The sequence below is a fragment of the Balaenoptera physalus genome (genome assembly GCF_965194825.1).
Source record: "Balaenoptera physalus genome assembly, chromosome: 8".
NCBI classification, from domain to species: domain Eukaryota; kingdom Metazoa; phylum Chordata; class Mammalia; order Artiodactyla; family Balaenopteridae; genus Balaenoptera; species Balaenoptera physalus.
In genome coordinates, this window is record NC_138887.1 from 16,454,065 (window position 1) to 16,476,084 (window position 22,020).

The 22,020-nt window shown below is 39.5% G+C and overlaps 1 protein-coding gene across 2 annotated transcripts in view; it reads right to left on the minus strand.

The window, feature by feature from the left end:
• Window positions 1–14,790, minus strand: part of PRKAR2B (protein kinase cAMP-dependent type II regulatory subunit beta) — a 109,043-nt gene extending 94,253 nt beyond the window's left edge. For both annotated transcript variants that reach the window (XM_082473616.1, XM_082473615.1), the window contains exon 1: window positions 14,483–14,790. In XM_082473616.1, coding sequence (XP_082329742.1) covers window positions 14,483–14,789 — 307 coding nt within the window. In that variant the 5' untranslated portion in view covers window position 14,790. The remainder of the gene's footprint in view (window positions 1–14,482) is intronic.
• Between the last annotated feature and the right edge of the window lie 7,230 nt (window positions 14,791–22,020).

Here is a 22,020-nt window from a genome sequence, read left to right on the forward strand (position 1 = left end):
TCAATAACACTGGAAGAGAAAACAAAGGAAATTCTGTTCAACCTACATAAACAAAATGAAAAGACAAGCCCAAAACTGGGAGAAGATTTTTTTCAATGCATGTTACCAACAAAGGATTAGTAACCAGAACGTGGAAGGAAGGAAAGAAGGAAGGAAGGAAGGGAAGGAGGGAGGCAGGGAGGGAGAGAGGGAAAAGGAAAGGAGAGGAGAGGAGAGAAGAGGAGAGGAGAGGAGACACTCCTACAAATCAGTAAGAACAACACAATCAGACAGGAAAAATGACAAGAAAAAAAACTTTTTTCACAGAAGATGAACTAGAGATATGATCAATGAAGATAAAAAAGATAATCAAGATCACTAGTAATCAGGGAAAAGCATATTCAATTTACAATGAGATTCCAATTTAACATCCGTCTTATTGGCAAAGCTGGTTAAAATCTGACAATATCAAATGGTTGCTTGAATGTGGAGAACCAAGAACTCTTATACTACTGCTGAGAGTATAAACTAGTATAACAGCTTTGCAAATATGGCAATATGACGTGCAGTGACAGCTGGGCATTCCCTACAACCAGACTTTCTACGCTTAGGTGTATACCCTAGAACTGCAGTCCTCAAAGTTTGTGGTCTCAAAACCTCTTTACACTCTTAAAAATTATTTGCTTATATGGGTTATAGTCATCAATATATAGTGTATAAGAAATTAAAATTATTTTAAAAATATTATTTCACTTAAAATTAACAAGATGATTATGTGTTACGATAACAATTTTATGGAAAATAACTATATTTTCCAAAACAAAAAAAATTAATAAGAAGAATGACTCTGTTTTACCTTTCTGCAAATCTAGTATAATAGAAGACAGTTGTGTTCTCATATCTGCTTCTGCATTCAATCTGTTGCAATATCATACATTATGCAGCCTCTGAAAAACTCTACTATATACTTCTGAGAGAATGGGAGGGCGGGGGGAAAGGGAAAATAACATTATTATTATTATAGTTTTCACTCCATAGACTCCCTGAAAAAGTCAAGGAGTGGGAGATGAATGGTTCTCCAGGGGTCCTCACACTTTAAAAAACTCTAGTACATTTGCATAATACACATACATGCACACACACACATTATGCTCACTGCAGCACTGTAATAACAAATAGTTAGAAACAAGCAAAGTATTTATCAAAGAATGGATGAAGTGTCCACTTATATAAGGGTATACTAATAGGAGTTTAAAAAAAATGAACAAGAGCTACATGAATCAATGAAACATTACCTCAAACACTGTTCTCAAAAACAAGCAGAAGGATGATAATTTACATAAATGAAACTTTCGTAAGTGGCACAATTTATATGAACCTTGAATACATGCAAAATATCATTATTTCTAATCTATGAATAAACGCCTTTGTAGTAAGAGTACAAAAACATATATAGGAAGTATAAACACCAAATTCATCATAGTGGTGGTTATCTATGGAGAAGGAAGTTAAGAGAACAGGATAAGAAAGGGGTACACAAGGAGACTCCTACTGTACATGTGATATTTTCTTCAAAGTAAAAAAACTGAAGTGTTAAAATCTGTTAGAGACAGGGGATGGCTCATGTGAGTGTTCCTTATTTAGTGTCTGTTCATTTCTGTATATTGGAAATATTTCATAATTTTTAAAAAAGAGAAGAGGGAGGGAGGGATGGAGGGAGGGAGAGGGAAGAAGAGGGAGAGAGGGAAAGAGAAAATTTCTGCTCTGCTTGGTTTCGGAGATAAAAATCTCTCAGTATACTCAATACTATCAGCCCAACCAGATTAATTCACACTGCTTTTTTTTTTTTTTTTTACTTTATTACCTTTGACATATAAAAACTGCATATATTTAAGGTGTGCAACTTGATGTTTTGATATATGTATACACTGTGAAAAGATCATCCCAATCAAGCTAAATAATTTAACCATCACCTCTATAGTCACCACTCTGTGTGTGTGTGTGTGTGTGTGTAGTGTGTGTGTGTGTGTGTGTGTTAAGATTTAACTTAAGATCTATCCTCTCAGCAAATTTCAAGTATACAATACAGTATTGGTAACTGTCACCATACTATATACATTAGATCCCAGAACTCATTCATCTTGCATAACTGAAGCTTTGTACCCTTTTAATGCTAAATGTGCTCCTAAAATATATTTCACAAAATATCCTTTCTGCAAATGCGTTTTTCTTAAAATGTGAACACTAAAATACTTTTTGAATTCTTTTTAAGAAATTATAAGGAAATTATTTTAAGGTATTATGAGGAATCAAAGATCATAATATTGCTTAGTTGGTAAACTGTTGTTAATGACAGTCAAATAAGATATCAAGGACTTCCCTGGTGGCACAGTGGTTAAGAATCTGCCTGCCATTGCAGGGGACACGTGGTTGAGCCCTGGTCCGGGAAGATCCCACATGCCACAGAGCAACTACGCCCATGCGTCACAACTACTGAGCCTGCGCTCTACAGCCGAGCCACAACTACTGAGCCCACGCGCCACAACTACTGAAGCCCACGCACCTAGAGCCCATGCTCCACAACAAGAAGCCACCACAATGAGAAGCCCGTGTGCTGCAACTAGAGAAAGTCCATGCACAGCAACAAAGACCCAATGCAGCCAAAAATAAAATTAAATAAAAAAAACAAAACTAACGTTAAAAAATCAATGACACCTTAAAAAAAAAAAAAACCAAAGACCTGTGAATAACTCTGTGTAAAAGCAAAGATATCCAAAAGAACTGTCTTTTTTTTTTTTGAACTCTATTAAGATAGCAATTTGTAGTGGAGCAAGTACAGAATGATCGGTTTTCAGAATAAAACCACATTCTAATGTAAAACTTAGGTATAAAAGTTTCTCCCACCATGAGCTTACTTTCATAAATATTATGACATGAGGAAATGGCAACAAGCTGTCAAGTTTATACAACCAATTTTTTCCAATTAATTTATATTTCAGGTACATATTCATGTTTTTTACTATAAGCATCTGCCTCATTTAAATTAAGTAACTATTTTCAATATCCCTACTTACTCTTTCCCAAGTTTGTTTTAAAATAACTTATTAAAACTTGAATAAAACCGTAAACTTGGAGATTCTGCACACACAAATTTATTTATTCTACCAGTTAAACACTGATTCTCAAGGGAGAAGGTGGTGTGAAAACAAAGCAAAGCTTTATCCCGTTGCTTTTTTTTAACCTTATTTTTTTTAAGTCAGACTATTTTCCTTGCATTTCAAAGGAATTAAAGGAGGACTTGAGACTTAAAAGAGCAGGGTTTTTTTAAAAAATTTGAAACACTTTGAAAGATCTGAAGACTTTACTTTTATATTTTTCATTAATAACATTTTCTTTAAGGACTATTACTACACTGCCTTGAAAGCAATCTCTAGTTTCTTACATTTCAAATCAAACTTCATTTTTAAAACCCGTCAGGTTCTAACTTCTAAAACTTGCCCTTCCTCTCTTCCTTCCTTCCTGTTTTTTTTAACAAACCCATATATAAGGCTTAGTATATGCCACACACTGTCAACTCATTTATTCTTACCAGAACCCTCTGAGGTAAGTACTACCATCATTCCCATTTCACAGATGGGGAAACTGAGGCACAGATGGTAAAGTAACTTGCTTAAGGTTCCAAAAGTTATAAATGGCAGAGTCAGGATTCAAACCTAGAGCCTATGCCAAAGTGAAGTCATATTCGTAAAAAGTTTCCAGTGTTTCTGATTTTTCAGCACTACTTAAAAATTTTTAGCAATAAAAGCAATCTGTTTTGTTTGTTTTCCATAAACTACCAGGTTTAAGAAGTAGGAGGCAGAGGAAAGGGGCTCTATTGACTGTCTTTATCAAATTAGTGGTGGGAAAAAAGTAACATGAGTAGGAAAGAATAATAATAGAGGTAGATGATAACACATTAAGTTTAGGACAAAATTATCTGGAGGTGCCTGAAGAAGATGCAAGCAGAGGTGGCTGGTAAGCAGGGAGATATGTCAACCTAAACCTGAAGGCGAGAGGTCTGCGCTGGAGCTACAGTTAAAACCGGAGGGCTCCAAAGGGCTCACCTCGGGGGTGAGCAGGATTCATGCAATAAAGGGAGGAAGACAGCCTGCTTTCAAGGTGGCAGGAATGAGGCAAGATGGAGAGAGAAAACAGGACAAAGCAGGTTCAGGGCAACAGATGCATTTGGGATTTAACACAGGGCTCACAGAAGCAGAAGCAGTGACACGGGAAGTTTAGGGGGGTCAGAACGTCTCCTCGATGAGAATGTGCAATCCTCACCCGCAAGGCAAGCCTGTGCATGTGTGTTCTTTGCATGTGGCAGAGTGATCAAATATCAGGCCAAAATATAATATGCCACCTTTTTTTTTTTTAATATAATGAAGTCTAAACCTGTGAAACTGAACACAGGCTAAGGCTTTTATATTTCATGAAAACATTTTAAAATGCATCAATATAAAGGATTATCAGGAGGCTATTTTTAATATTTATGCGCCCAAGAAGGTTTCAATCACTTTAGAAATATACACGTATAGATGTTTACTATTATGACACATTCAGTATTCAACTTGAGGTTAATTTAAAGTGTATTTGAGCACCTTCTGTAGGCCAAGTGATATGCGTGCAGGAAGGTCTTGGAGGGAGGGAGCTTATTCCTGTGTTTCCGTGCCTGCCTGTGCCAGGCACATGTGACATCCGCCAAGCTTACTCTGAAGTAGGGCACGTTCATCCTGCCATGTTGACACCATTCATGTCAACCAGAGAATCTCGTAAGGATTTTCTGGTAGGGCGAACTGGTAAGCTAACCTTTGGAGAAAAACTGAGATTTGGCAGAAAGTTAAGGAAAGAGGACTGGGTACCCAGGACCAAGAGAATAACTTAGGCAAGAATATTTGGCTACATCAATTTCGAACCATACTGTGTGCCTCTATAGTGTTTTATCTACTACCCACCGGACGTTTATAAAAGAATTGCCTCTCTTTCATGTCTTTTTTCACTTAAAATGTATTTAATAGGTAATACAAGTATATGACAAGCTTTTTTTCAAAAGTTACAAAAAGGGAGATAGTGAAGAGGCTCCCTCCTAACCAACTGTCATCTCCAGAAATGGCCTTCCTCAGATACCCTATGTAACTGCATTTCTTTTAAACTATTTTATTTTATTTTTTTTCCTTAGGATGTTGCCTGGTCCTAATCTTTTAAACTATCTTAAACTTTAGAGTTTCTTCTAATTCTGACTGGCACTTCCATGACTAAACTTAACTAAACACCTATAACATGGTATGATTCTGTTTGTCACATCCCCAATATGTGCACCAAGGACATTAGTACTCTATAATCGAGGCTGAAGTTCAAGGTACAGACAGGAATACAGATTTAAAAGAAAAAGCCTAGATCTTACCTGTCAGATAATATGATTTTATTTCCTTTTTATAAGATAGAATTTTCCTCTTTATTCTGCCAAAGTTCAGCTGAGCCAAACAATTAACTTACCTAATGAATGTCTATTAAAAAAGACACACACACACACACTAGGACCCTGCGTACCTGCAGGTCCTTTATAATCCAGGAACTTAAAAGAGGAAGCCAAAGTTTACTACAGCTAGCTTACATATTATTAGAGTATGGGTTAAGTTCTTTTGTTAGGATTGTGGTCTCCAAAATGGGGTCATGCACCCCCAAGGCAGAGTACAAGGCAATCATTTAGGGTGTAGTAAAAATTAGAACTTGTTTACAATTACTTGTTACTTCTCCCTTTCAAAATTTATACGGTGGGATGCTTTCTCATATACATAGTAAGTTAATATACTGGTACACGCACAAAATTTATAAAAACATACATGGGATGTGTATACTCAAATATATTTTGCTAATGACTGTACATAATCAAAAAGGTTTTGAGAATTAAACAGCTCAGTATATGAGGTGTTCATTTTTAAAATAAACATTTTATTGAGCTTCTAAAGTATACGAAGTGCTGGGACTTCCCTTGCGGTCCAGTGGTTAGGACTCCACACTTCCACTGCCGAGGACCTGGGTTTGATCCCTGCTCAGGGAACTAAGATCCCGCAAGCTGCATGGCGTGGCCAAAATAAAATAAAATAAAGGTTCTCTTTAAAAAAAAACAACAACAGTATACCAAGTGCTAATTTGGGTAGAATAGACAGAAAAAACAAATTGTAAAAGGGAAAGATCAATGCTGGGCTAGGCTGTAAATTTTTAGAGGGAAAAGTTGGAAGCTTATTTTTTGATATGTGGTTCTTTTCAACCATGTTACTGCTGTAAGAGTTACTAAAAATGAAGTCTGTGTACCATGGTTAAGGAGATGGGCTCTGAACTCAAGACTGTCAGGTTCAAATCCTGATTCTACCACTTACTTTGTGGGGAGGCTGAATGATATGTATAAATAGCCTTATTCAGCGTCTGGCACTTAAGCAGCCAAAAAAGTTAACAATGATTAAATAAAAAGAATATCATTTAACAAACATTAGCTTTCTATAGCAACTGAAATGAAACAGCTGAGTCACGTTTTAATTCAGAACCTTTTGGAAAGATGCTTTTTGAGTCTAACTAAAATGTATTTAAACGAATGGAAGCTTTTTCCTTCTCCTTTATCCAAAAAAAAAAACAAAAAAACCCCTCAATATCACTCGCATGAACTATTTTGTCTTGGAACAGCTAATGTAAATTAAACAGTGTCAGTCCCCAGCCAAACGGATACCGGAATCACTGCATACAGTGTATCTTCTTGGCTTCACTTTTATGTAGAACATGTGTTTACATTTTGACCTTTTGTCTTTTTTAAAACACAGAAACATTTTTTAAACAGTAGCAACTGGAATGATGTTTTTTTTTCAGTTTCCAAACATATTAAGCTACACATGGCAGAGCCTATTGCTGAAACATTTATAAATGTTACACCAACTGTGTTTATATTTCTGATTTTTTTTAGATTGTTTTGTTTTCATGTAAGCCATGACCTGAAAATTTTAGCTCAAATTCTTTCCACAAAATAATTACATAATGGAACAGCCTGAGTCATTTTGAATTTCCGAAACACAAAAACTCACTCCCATAAAATAAAGATAATGATCAGTATCACAGTGACTTTTTATATGGGGTTTTGGGACCAACCCAACCACAACTAAACGGCAAGGATAAGGCGGAAGGACAGTAAGAACAGGACCAAGAACACGATGACAATAACTCACCCACCTCAGAAAAGTCACTGCACTCTTTTTTCTTTTCCATTGTCTCTTCTTAAGCAATCGATACAAAAATAAAACCTAATACTAGATTTCACCGCAATGAAAAAAATCAAAGAGAAAAAAAAAATTGGTAATTCTGAAGGCAAAAGAACAAAAGTACCTCTCTTTAGCCTAGACTTTTAGACCTTATCTATCACCCTGATGGAAGACAGAAAGGATTCATAGTATGTAAGTTAATATAAACAGCACATGAACTGTGAAAATTCTATTAACAGAAAGACCAAAACAGACTAAATCTGGGCAAGGAACGTCTCCTGCTTTCAGCTGCTCCACCTGTTAAATGAAATAGACAACATATTCTATCTATGAGACAGTCTCTGACAAAAGGATTGTTTCTTAAGAAGTCTAGAGATAGTAAACTTAAGAAAATAACTATTCCTTTTTTTAAAAAAAAAAAAAAAAGGAAGGAGTTGGCTCTCTATAAATATGTCTGCAGTGAGTGAATGGGCACAGCATCCTACCTCCCAACTTATACACATTCCCCCTCCTCATGCGCTAACCCAGGTCTCGGCCCCTTTACTCTGTGACTCTTGACACTGCTAAGGCAGACCCCAAGGTCAGTCATTCAATCACCTTCGCTGAACCCCTTGCCCCCATCAACCCCAACCTCCACCGCAGGCCTTCTCTATTGCTACTACTCTCATTAAATGGCTTTTTTAATGGATCACAAATAAACTCCTCCTTGACAGTTTCAAAGGTCTCTTGTTAGTACAGCTGAAAAAGAAACACATTTGTTTTTTGACACAGCTATGAACAAAACCTTGACAGCTGGAAATTTACTGGAATCCATGGAGTGAGATTTGCAACAATAAATAACCATTAAATATTTACTCTGTCCCACCCAGACACAGTACATCACTATATGTGCGACCTCAAATGTAAAGCTTACTTACATGTCTTCAAATGGAAAGCTTATAATGCTCTTACATTAAATAATAGCTAAAGAGTTTGATTTTTAAGATATGAAAGTACCCAGTGCTTCAATTTTTGTTTAGGTTCTCTGCCATCCCTTCAGAAAAGGTGTAAGTTACTCAAAGAACCCTTCACAAGTTCCAACTAATTTTACTCCTCTCTTCCGCCTTCTCTCTCTCTTCTCATCCCTCCATCCCTCCCCTCCCTCCCTCTTCCCAAAGTTTAAAGTAATAGATGGATAAGAGTTTGAGAAAGAACACTCTTTCAAAATCCTTTGATTTCCCAATTTCAATCCCTAAAGCAATCCATTTAATACTACTATTAAAATGAATAATGTTCTTAACCGTTCTTCTTTGAAAAATCACAATTACCATCTATAACTCAAAATATTTTAAAAATCTTCTCTAACATTACTGTTTTAAGCTCATAAATAAAATAATGGCTTCAACATTTTAGCCATTGTCATGAAGGATGTAATCCACTTCAGGAGCATTTAAAACTACTATATAAATTTGTAATAGCCAAAGACCACAAAGTCTCATTAATTACAAAATCCTGGCGTGCTTAGCTACAAATTATCAGCTGAAAGGATGTTGGTTTTATTACTATGCAACATAACTTCACATTAAATCCTAAGAGGAACTGCCCAGTAAGCTCATTTCCTACTTCATCTTTCTATAAAGTGCAAACATTAGATTCATCTCCACCAAGCACAATGAAATTGCTACTCAGAAAGAACACATTTCTGGAATACTTATAAATAAGATCATTTGTTTAACAGGTAATCAACGCTTGCTGGGTGCACTATCCTAAAGACCTTGCCAATATTACTCCATTTATCCTCGCTAACAACTTCACGAGGCAGGCACTGTTACTACGATAACATGTCAACATGCCTCACACAGCGCCTCATACATAAAAGAAAACAGATGTTGTCTGAATTTAAAGTTAACCCCCCAAAACTGACTTCCATGAACATTTTTCAAACCGATTAAATGGATTTAAGAGTTTCATAATATATTAAAAAGATATTTTAACTTTCAGTCCGTTGCATAAGTACCACCGCTAGAATAAATGTCTTTCTTTAGTCATATGTTGACAGCTACATGAAGCAGGAGGCAAGAGCTAAGGACTGGCTGCTTTGTCCCACAACAGTCTCTAATAGCCATCAAGAGAGCAAGTTCTTAAATAAGGGCCCATAGAAGTGAGCCTAAAAAATCGGCCAAAGCAACACTCCTTTAAAGCTATGATTATTACTCTCTACAGTTTCCTGCTGTCAGTTAGGCCATGAATGCAACATACGGATCAACCTATTTTTTCACTCCCAGTATGAACAAGCTTAAGAACGTTTTCACAGCAGATTCTTGGAAAATCAATCTATTACCCCGACTGCTTTGCCATCTCATTTTTGGAAGACCACATACGCCATTTCAGACAGATGAATTTCTGACTTTTATTCTTCAAGCTACAATGAAGCTTAGTTCTTCTAATTCTGTATATAACAGAGATGAAGAATATTTGCTCAGAATCCTCTAAGAAAAATTTTCAGACACATGAATGTTACTCTTAACTCTCTTTCAACCATTTCCTCTCATGATAAATACCTTTGTTCCCTTAATCTCCCACCATAAGCTCCGACTTTCCAATATTTTACATAATTTTCAGGATCTCTGGTAAAGTCTCCACAATCCCCTTAAACTGTAAAAATGCAAAGGTAGATAAAGTTCTCCAAAAACATCTGACGTAAATCAGAGTTAAGAGGATTAAGTCACAGATTTTACATGATAAATTTCTATCTTTGTGTATCCACAAAGATTTTTTGCCTTGTGTATCCACTTTGAACTCCAGATCTTTGCTTTCCATAATACAGAACATTAAGTCTTCCATATTTTATATTAGTTTATTTTTCTTCCAGTTTGATTGCTCTTCATGTGTCCATATGTAATTTGTTACTGACTACTTGCCAATTGAGAATTTTATTTACTTCATTTTATAATTTCAGCCATTTCACTGAAGAAATAATTGAGCAATACAAGATCTCACAATGATGCCTGTATTAATTACCACAGATTCCACTCCAAATTGGTACTGATTCCAACTCTTTGGCTTACTGTAACCCTAATAAATTCCAAGCCTGGGGACACTGCCCTTGCAGAAGAGACATGTCATGTTATATACGCTTTCTGTAGGATGGGGAAGAGGGAGGCAGAGACTCCATTATAGCTTTTTTCAGGACTTCAAGAATTCCCAGAAAGGGGATCGCCATACGCCATTCTAACACCTAACGGTTGCTCTTTTAACAAGAATTGACAGCAAAAAAAAAAAAAAAGAATTGACAGCAAACTGAAAGTAAACACTAGAAGTGATAAAATTAGAAAAGAATAGAAGGGGAATGGGAAAGCAATCAGCAGAGGAAGGAATCCTTTGGAAAGGTAGGAGAGAAGTCAAGACCACCTTCACCCATCTGACTTTTGGCCTAGGGCCCTCAATGGCCATGGTCCCAAACCCTGGTTCACTTGCTTGATTCAACCACCATACTATGAGTTCAAGGTCATATGCTTGATCTCTCTATGTGAGTCAATGGGCACCAGCTTCACGGTCAAAAACTTGCCTTTTTGCCCAACCTCTCACAAATACCATCGACAAATACGCTGTCCTAAGGGATTCATGAGAGTGGGTATGAATCAATCAAAGCAAATTTATCACCATTACTGGAAAAATAACCAAGAAAACCTGACCTGTGAGTCAGCCCATCGTACAAATTCCATTAAGGGAGAAACCTCTGATGGTCGTGGGTCAGAGAGATGTGAGTAAGAAACCAGGCTCTGCTGCTTACTAGTCCTATGTGTGACCTTGGACAAGTTAATTTTTCTGAGCCTTAAAGATAAAACACATTAAGGACCTCAAGTAGAGCTTGACATACAAGGGATGCTCAAGCGATGCCAGCCCCACCCCCTTCCAGAGATAAAATCTGGAACTTAAGAGCACAGGGATGGAGCCAGGCCCATAGGTGTTCCAATCCCTACAAGCACACTAGCTGTGAAACACTGGGCAAGTGACAGTCTCACCTTTCTTATAAAGCTGGGATAATGAATTAAAACATTCAGATAGTGCCTAGCACACAGTGAATGTCAATAAATGGCAGCTATTTTTACACTGTTAATAAGAGAAAGTGATATTATAATCATCATTATCTGTTGACCAATATATCTCAAAGTGTGGTCAGGGAAATGTAGATATCAGAACGAGCTGGGATGTCTGCAAAAAAAAAAAAAAGAAACCCGGTGTCCACCCCAACCTGTTCAAAAAAGCTCTCCAAGAATAGTACCAGGTAATGTTCATTTCTGAATCAAACATCCTTGAGATGTATACAAAAGTTTAAGAACGATTGATCCATTCGGTCTTGTGTTATGTCTCAGTAAATTAAGACTTGTCTTCTAGTACTTTACTCTTCTTTAGTACTTACTTTTCTAATTCTTTACTATGAGAGGAGGATTACCCAGTATCTGGTATTTTTTATATTCTAGCACTTTTTTAGACCTAGACATTACACTGATAGGCTCATACCTATTGTTTTCCCCTCCCCGCCCTGCAATGGCATGATTTTGACTTTTTCTTCCCCTCTGACCGAGGGTTGGCAAACTATGGCCTTGGTCTGTGGCCAGTTTTGTACAACCTTAACCTCCAGAAGGGATATGTGTTTAAAGTTTAAAAAAAAAAAAAAAAAAAGAAGAGGAATATACGATTGAGACCATACATTGCTCACAAAGCCTAAAATATTTACTTTCTGGCCCTTTACAAAACAGTTCGCCAACCCTTGGTAGTCTAAAATTCTCTTTAAACTGGGGGTCTCACAATTTACCTTAAAAAAATTAAGAGAGAACTGATTAGAATAGAAAATACTCTAGGGCTTCCCTGGTGGTGCAGTGGTTGAGAATCTGCCTGCCGATGCAGGGGACACGGGTTCGAGCCCTGGTCTGGGAGGATCCCACATGCCGCGGAGCAACTGGGCCCGTGAGCCACAACTACTGAGCCTGCGCGTCTGGAGCCTGTGCTCCGCAACAAGAGAGGCCGCGATAGTGAGAGGGGCCCGCGCACCGCGATGAAGAGTGGCCCCCGCTTGCCGCAACTAGAGAAAGCCCTCGCACAGAAACGAAGACCCAACACAGCCAAAAATAAATAATAAATTAATAAAAACTACCTTTAAAAAAAAAAAAGAAAATACTCTGAACAGATATTTTTTACTACACCTAGAAAAGGGAAGTACCATCACCAAAGTTTCTGTTATACGTATATGCATATGTGTGCGCTGGATAATGATCAAATTGGTTGCAGTCAGAACAGTCTTTGGGGGGTAGGAATGGGGAATAAATAGGGCAATTGGTTAACAAATATTTAGTAAAACTCACACTGAGTAATTTTTACAATAAAGGTGCTTTGGAGACCATAAAACCATATAAAATGATCCCTACCACTCAGAACTTAACAGCTTATTTCACTGCAAAACAAAAATCAAATCTGTTCTGTGTATAATCTACATTGTTGTAAAGAGAAAACAGAATCATAAATGCAAAGTACTTCAAAAACATTATACAAAATATTTTATACTAACAATATATTGTACTGAACGAATATATGTTCTTTACCAAGTCCCTTAGCCTTTGCTTTTCTCCAATCTCGGAAACTAGTCCTTTTTTTTTTCTTTGTGTGTGTCCGTGTGCATGTGAATGTACTCGTGTGTACATGTGTGTCTCAGGAGCATAAAAGAAGTATATATTAGATGTCTCTACCCTTTCTGTGTCATTCATCATTGGCTTCTCCTGCCCATCTGTTTAAAATATGTACTCTTTTATCCTTTTCTCATTTCTAATAAGAAAAGTATTCGATTAAATTCTTGTGCAAAATGAACAATGAAGACTATGATTATCCTACCCCTGAAAACACTACGAAGTCCAAAATTAAAATTTTTAAAGTAACAATCTTCCCTTTTATCTTCAGAGAGCACTAATTTCCAGTGCTTTTTGTGATTGCTTCGGACAAGCTAAAAATACCTTAATTTTATAACACTTTTCAACACTTTTGCAAAGAAAAGAAACACCTTCCTAGGAACATATACAAGGAAATGACACTTTAAAATGGTTTCATTATATGAAATGCACTGCGGACACACAAACCACAAGCAGTGTAAATAAATAAAAGCTGGTGCGATGCTGAATGCATGGTTACTTTACACCACAAAGAAAAAGCACTTGCACATTTGCACACCCGGGTATTTTAGCTTGAGATGCCACAAAGATGGGATTTAGGCATGTTGTGTAAATACGGAAGGCTGCTAATGGGTAAGTGTGTCTGCGTGTGTCAGAGAAAGAGGGTTATAAGCAGAAGAGGTAGGACCTGACAGGAGCAACTATTTGAGAAAATCCCTTTTTCTTTCCCATTCATTCTTTCTAGCTTCAGTATCTGGCACAGTCCTTACAATTACTCACTGGCTTTTCATTCTAAAGACAACCGACAAGCTTTCAGAACTTCCTACAGTGTTTTTCACACACTTTTTTTTTTTAAGGCACCAAATCATTCAGTATTTGTTTTAAATAAAAAGCAAACCATTAGCCCGTTTCTTCATTCCAAACACCCCACGGATTGCAGGCGAAACGGTATCCTTTGTTGTGTGTCCCAAGATAGTACAACGCGGTATTGCTAAATTGGAAAATAATAGACGACTGTTTCCAAGAATGCCAAAGCTATCGCCATAAATTTTGTTCTGCCCCGAGGGTCCAATTTCATGCTCCTTTTAGTGAATCTGCCGTCCTAACAACAGTAAAGCCAATCCGATTGAACACCCCTCGCCTTTTCGCTTTGGACACTCCATTAATAAATATAAAGGCTGAAAGAGGATGCCAAGTGGGCCAGCTTCATTTATGCACAGTGACAACCGTCAAGGGAAATTTCTCCAACCCCAGTGAAAGTTGTTTCTCAGATGCCCACCCCAAACTGGCCGGCCTCTGCCTCCGAGCCCAGGACGAGAGGGGGCGGGTGTGCAGAGAAGCCTCACCTTTGGGCTCCCCACCTCCAGAGGAGGGGACGAGGGGGAGGGCACAACGAGAGCGCGGAGTAGGAAGGTGGGCGAGCGGGAGAGACAGAAATGGATGCTGAGGGGGTGGGCGCGAAGGGAAGGTAGGGAAGGTGGGGAAGGCGGGGAGAGGTGGCTGAGCCGAGCTGCGGGATCGAAGGGCCAAGGGGGAGCGGCGGGGGTGGGAGGGGGCGCGAGGGGGTCGGGTCCTTACCGTTGAACGCCCCTGCGTCCGCGGCCTCCTCCTCCTCCTCCTCGCCGTTCTCCGAGCCGCTGTGCATGGGCTCCTCGGCGAAGTTGACCCCCCTGCTGGGGGTACCGCCCCCGCCGGCGGCGCCCGCGTCCCCCCAGGTCCTGCTCTCATGGCCGAAGCGCGCGGCGCCTTTGCGCTCGTTCTCCTCCTGCAGGCGCGTGAAGTGCTGCAGCGCGAACTCCAGCAGGTCCGCGGGCTGGTGCCTCAGCACCTCCACCGTGAAGCCCTGCAGCAGCTCCGTCAGTCCCGCCGGAATCTCGATGCTCATCCTGCCTCCCCTGCCAACGGGCGCCCGGGCGCCGCCCTCGCCCCCTCCCCGGACCGGTCTCGGGCCCCGCGGCCGCCGAGCGAGCGGAGACGACGCTGCTTGCGCTACCCGCTGCGAACGAGGCACACTGGGCCCCGGCGGCCCGGCTGGCCCGGCCCGCGGCTCCCGTCGCGCGGTTGCTCCGTGCGGCGGCGGCGGCTGAACGAGCACGGCCTCGGGAGAGCTGGAAGCATCTCCAGCTCCTCCCGCTCTCACCGCGGCCGCTCCTCTCCCCTTCCTGGGCCGCCCCGCCCCCGCCCCGCCGCGGAGCGCGGGAGGGGGCGCCGGCGCGCCCCACGTGACCCCCGGAAACCATGGCAACCTCCGCCTGCGGGCGCCGGGTGCTCGGACAGCTGAGGGGCTGAAGACGCAGGCGGGCGCCGGCTGGCTGGCTGGGCGCGCTGCTAGGGGCGCGGTCGGGGGCGGGGGCCCGGCGGGGGCACCCCCTCGGCACTACCCGGGTCATCCCCCGGCCCAGGCGCGCCTGGCCGTCCGCCTGGCCGTCCACCTGTCCGCACGCCCCGGAGCGGGCGGGCCACTCGGCAGAATTCCCACGCGTCATTCACCAACGGAGTCCAGGCAGAGCTGGCGCCACTCGATTTGCCCTGAAACTTCGGCCTCCACCTCGGTAGCGGCATTTTATTTTCCTCCGAGAATCTAGTTGGATTGATAAGTGTGGGTGATGTCTTTTGTTTAAAGTCGTATAGTGGTATTGGTTCTCTTTGGACAAAGAAATAATGCCCCATCTTTGTGACACCTTTCTTTTTCTTTCGCCACATTTTATCTAGTCTTTCTCCATCCATCCTGTTTTATTGTTTTGCTTCACTGATACTATCCCATTGTCCACTTTATGCAGTTACTACTTGTTAAGACAAATGTGCCATTTATTGTGAGGCACCTAAAGTTAGTCGATGCCCTTCAAAGAGGATGGTGCAGCAATTTGAATAAAATGTCAGTGTCAGGACAGATGGCCCTCAAGCAAAAAAACCTTTGCCTGATTAAACTGTTATTGTTTATTTTTAAAAAGTTCCCTTATGCTTTCAGTGGTTTTGAATTATATCTCAAAAAATAGGAATATGTACTTCACTATAAAGAGAAATAGAATTCGAGATGTGTGCTTTAAAGAAGTCCTGGACTTTGAAACGAGGTTTATTCTGCGAATGTTTACGGTTTTGAATTAGAAAATGTCTTTTGCCAATTATATGGTATTTAAAAACACATCATTTTTTACCATGACCATCATTGTAAAATAAAATATCTCAAGAGCAAGCTCACTTAGTTTATCTTTCTACCCACACACACACAAAAAAAGTAAATACACGGTTCAGAAACGTCAAAGACTAGGAATCAAGATGTAACAAACTAGTCCCTTTAATAAAAATACATTTTGACATTAATCCTTTGTTTATGACACAACTTATATTCACTCCATGAGTGAATGTTTTCTTTATTTCCATTTTTTAACTTCATAATAATATGTTGTTTTTAAATATAGTAAGGTACTTCTAATGGTAAGGGTCAAGCATTTTAAGAATTAAGCTTTTATGAAATACTATGATCCTTACTTCATGGCCCACAATATTAGTCAAACTCTAACCATATAAATATTATATAGACCATATAAACATTATTATCTTTATAGACCCAGTAATTTAAGACAAGTTTGCATCATCTTTCTTCATTTATGATGATGTTTTTATTAAGATTAACAAGAAAATGCAAAATATAGTAGCTTAAACAAGATGGAAGTTTATTTCTCTGTAATGTAAATGTAAGCAGCTCAGGGCTGGCAGGGTGGTTCCAGGATCATCAGGCACCCAGCCTCCTTCCAGCTTGTTGCTATGTAATCCTAAATTTGTTGTCCAAATTGCTGCTCTACCTTCCAGTATATACATCCATATTTCAGCCAAGAGGAAAGTGGAAAAGAGAAGGGAACCTCCCCTCCTACCACATACACATCCGCCGCCTAAGGACACTTCCAGGAAGTTAAACACACCAATTCCTCTTATATCCTCTTGGCCAGAACTTAGTCAACGGCCACACCTATGGTGTGTCAGATTGCATTTTCCAAAGGTGGCTTCAGAAATCTCACCTGTGCCATGTGCTCTTCAACAGTGTGACCTTGCCACTCCCCCATCAAGAGTTGAAGCCTTAATTCCCCTCCTCTTGAATCTGGGTGGGCTTGTCACTGCTTCGATAGAAGTCGTGCCAGCATGACAGAAGCAGCCAGCCGTGTGATGCCCCATCCCAAGTCTCTGAGCATAATAAAAAGCTTGTTTTCAGCCTCTACATTTTGAGGTAATTTATTACTTTCCACAACAATAGTAACTCAAATGCATGGCTATAAGGAAAGCTTGGGAATTTGAGCTTTATTTTGAGCAGTCCTGTGCCAAGCAAACATTTGGAGATGCAGGAGAACCAATTCCGGGAGCAATAATCAGTGTCTGCCACAATGCTTAACACCCTTTCCCCCAGGAATGACAGAAGAAAAAGCACTACTTCCCCAAACATTAACAAGAGCCATATTTCAAAGTAGCATCCTATATTTTGTGTTTCAAAATGCCATTATTCCTTTTTGTAGATTTACTGTATGAAGCATGGTAGATGGGTCTGTCATCAACTACAATGCCAGGGTCACGTGGCTGTCATTTCTTTAGGGGTATAGAGGTGAGTCAAGCATGAAATGCATAATTGGATTAGATGACCTATATGGTCTCTTCCATCTTGGGATATTCTACAGTAGTATAATATTAAAAGAAGACATGTTGGATTTAAAACATCTTTGCAAACAGCTCTCTGATAACAATTTTTATTTGCGTCCGTTCTTAAATCAATAACCATGGCCTGAAAAAGTAAAGCTTGATCCTCATATTCCTATTATGTTAATATTGTCCTCAGAACAAACGTTCACTTCTCAAATCATATTCTGGCTTTATTCACTACCCCATAACTGTTTTGGTAATATTATATGATTTCCCTTGCTGTCATTTTCGGAATATTTCCTTTTGAATGTTGAAGTACAGTGACAGTGACTTATGAGGACCATTTATCTTTGATTTCTTTAAAAGAACATCATTGATATTGATGTTCTTTGGTTGTTGATTTACAAAGCAATTTGCACTAGTTTCTCAGAGAATCAGAAGCAATTGCAAAAGGACTCAAAGAGTTCAGCATTGGAATGAAATAAGAGTGCTACCAAATTTGTTTTTGCACATGGGAAATTAAACAGATATTAGACAGAGACATCAGTTTGTTGATATGCTGCAGCTAAAACAAGACAACAGTATGGACAAGCCAATAGTTTGGGCAACCTTTGTAATGGATAATAATAACTATGGCCAGTCAATCATAGAGCACTTCTTATCAATAATTCATATATTAACTATTGATTATGTAATGCATCAATAGATATGTCCTGACCAAGCCTCTTTGGTGCAAGAAATATATACCCACTCAAGGAAAAAAAAAGTAGGCCAATTGAAAGGACACAGGGGCTGTGCTTGCGCAGGGCCCACTGTGGCTATCACTCTTAGTCTCATATACCTTTAACGGTTCAGCACCGACTACAGTTTTGGTGTCTCTAGTTCATATTCTCGAGAGAGAGAATCCAGTGGGATTGGCTGGCTTGAGTGAGAGGTTCTCTCCTTGTTGAGTCAGTGTGGCCAGTGGGGTACAGGATAAGAAAATGGTCAGGTACAGAGGAATGAATAAAGAAGATGTGCTATATATACATACACACACACACACACATATATCTATATATACATACATACATATACACACAGTGGAATATTACTCAGCCATAAAAAAGAATGAAATAATGCCATGTGCAGCTACATGGATGCAACTAGAGATTATCATACTAAGCGAAGTAAGTCAGACAAAGACAAATACCATATGATATCTAATGTGGAATCTAAAATATGACACAAATGAACTTATCTATGAAACAGAAACAGACTCACAGACATAGAGAACAGACTTGTGGTTGCCAACGGCGGGGGGGGGCAGGGTTGGATTGGGAGTTTGGGATTAGCAGATGCAAACTATTATATAGAGAATGGATAAACAACAAGGTCCTACTGTATAGCACAGGGAAGTATATTCAGTACCCTGTAATAAGCCATAATGGAAACAGAAAAAAATAAATAAATAATAAAAAATAAAGAAAGTGGTTAAGTAGTATAAATACATGAGAAAGCCCGCCTCTTCAGCAGAGAGTGAAGTCCCAAACATGGGCACTGTCGGTGGTATAGGCACCACACACTTACATGCTAAAAGATGGTCACCTCATAGCCTGAAAATCTTGTAAACATTTGCACTGAGACAAGATAAAATGTTTAATCTCTAGATGCAGCTTTTCAAAGGATTGCCTCTAGAAGACCAGTGGTTCTCCAACTTGAGGGAGCACCAGAAACACTTGCAGGACTTGTTCAAATACACTGGCTGGCCCAACCCCCAGATTTCCAGATTCAGTAAGTCTGAGGAGGAGCCTGAGAATTTGCTTTTCTCTCAGACTCCCAGGTGATGCTTATACTGTGGGTCTAGGGGCCACACTTTGAGATCCTCTACACCAGATTCCCCAGGGAAGGGTTTATACACATACCATATGCGTTCTGAGAAAACAACTGTTTGCAGTAACTTTTTTGCTTACCGTCAGAGCGTAAGTTTTTCTTTGGCTAAATGAGGACTAGAAGCAACTTCATTATTCTGTTCTCCTTTAAGGCGTCTGGCAAAGTTAAAGAGATTCTCAAAAGCAAGAGAGGATGGGTCCTTAAATGCTACATTTCATAAATAGAATGTGGGTTTCCTGTTAAGGACTAGGGTGGACTCTCGAGTTTATCTCTGCTTCCTGAAACTCTACTAAAATAATGGCTAAAGGAATGGGGAAAATAAAACTATAAACTCATAAGGACAAAAGAACCACAATAAAAATTTTACATAACAATAAAAAATTTTTAATTATTCAGCTTTCAAAAGGAAGGAAATTCTGCCACATGCTACAACATGGATGAACCTTGAGGACGTATGCTAAGTGAACTAAGCCTGTCACAAAGGACAAACACTGTGTGATTCCACTTATATGAGGTATCGAGAGTAGTCAAAATTCCTAAAAACAGAAAGTAGAATGGTGGTTTCCAGGAGCCTAGGGGAAAGGGAGCCGAGGAGTTGTTTAATTGGTAAAAGAGTTTCAGTTTTGCAAGATGGAAACATTCTGAGGTTGGTTGCACAACAATGTGAATATACTTGACACTACATAGACATAAATATATTTAGCACTACTGAACTATAGACTTAAGAATGGTTACGATGGTAAACTTCGTTTTGTGTATTTTACCACAGTTAAAAACTTTAAAAAAATTTTTTTAATTAAAAGAAAAAAACAGGAGAAGAGACAAGAGAGCAAGTGACAGTTGTCTACCAGAACTATGGAACTAACTGAGCAAACTAGAGAATGCTGGAACACAAGCTCGGGTGAGAGGTCAGTGAGAGGAAGCCAGCAAGAGGCAAGATCACTTCTGTGTCCCAGGGCTCAGAAGCAGAGAATCTGAAGACACTGGGTGCCCCTGAAGGGGGAGAAGGAGCAAGCGTTAATGAAATGTTTGTAACGGGTGTTGACAACACTGTCCACTCTCTGGCCCCTCCTCTGTCCTACAGAGGCGAGCAAGTGCTCTCCTTCACTCCTAGCAGGAGACGGAGGCGTTGACTTTCTATAGAGGTTGGCACAGCTGATTGTGGGGATAAGGTTCTCTACTGAAAGGAAGGGGACTGATTCTGATTTGGTGAACTACTTATCAGTGGCCTCCTTCCCCTACTGGACTCTGCAGATTCTGATTTGGAGATTTACACCCTCCTAGGCAGGAAATCAGAGGATTCCTTTTTAGGGAACTGACCAACCCAAGAAACAAGACCTACAGATGCTGACATTTGAGGTTCCCTCGGTGAAAAACTTAGCTCTCTGTCTTTTGACCCCATTTGAAGTTCACCAGTCAATAACCACCCCCACCCCTACACAGCTCATAAACATGAATTCAGGTAGGAATAACCCAATCTCCATGGAAAACTTTTAGTATGAAAGACTGAGATGAAAATAAATGAACTAAAAAAATAAACTCAGAGAGGTAAAGGCTGCAGTGAACAGAAGAAAAATCAAGAAGCACTTTAATATCTTCTGATATAAAATAATAAAAATATAACAATTGTTAACATTTGTTTATCAGATACTGTTCTAAGCACTTTAAGTCTATTAACTCATTTAATATTCACAAGGACCCTATGAGATATAAATATCATTATACTACAGATGAATAAACCAAGGGACAGAGAGGTTAAGTCATTGCCCAGGATCACACAGCTCACAGATAGTACTGGGATGGGACCCTAGGCAGTCTGGCTCTTTAGCCAGTCTTCTGTATTTGAAAGGAATAAGAAAGAACTCTCAGAAATTAAAACTATGATAGCAAAAATATAATCTATAAAAGGGTTCAAGATAAAGTTGAGGACATCAGAAAACAGAACAAAAAGAAAAAAATCTAGAGAATGGCAGAGGAAAATAAGAAAGTTAGAGGATTGATCCAGGAAACTCAATATCTGAATAATAGGAATTCAAGAAAGAAAACAATGAGAAACGGATAAAATTGTTAAAGAAATCATATAGGGATTTTCCCCAGAGTTGAAAGATATGAATTTCTAGACTGGAGAGGACCAATAGACAGGCCCATGGGACAATAAATGAAAACACTGTCACCAAGCCTATAATACTGCAATTTCAGAACAGTAACAAAAACAGAAGAGTATAAAGACAAAGAAAATCATCAGACTAGTTAGCAGCAGCACTGGATGCTAGAAAACAATGGAACAACATCTTCAAAATGCTGAAGGAAATTATTTTCAACCCAGAATTTCTGTATCCAGCAAAATAAAGGTAGAATAAAAGATATTTTCAGACATATCAAGTTTTAGATAATACAAACTCCCATTACTCTTTCTCAAGAATTTGAGTCAGTTTTAGCAAAGAAATAAACTGAGAAATAGGAATATATAGGTTACAATGAGCAGAAAGCAACTGATATATGCTCCCACTGCCACATCAACCAACCTACCTGCACCACTACTCGCATACTCTACCTTCTGCCTGCTCATCTGGATGTCCATGCTCTGTCTGCCTGTGCCCCATTCTGTTCCCTTTGAC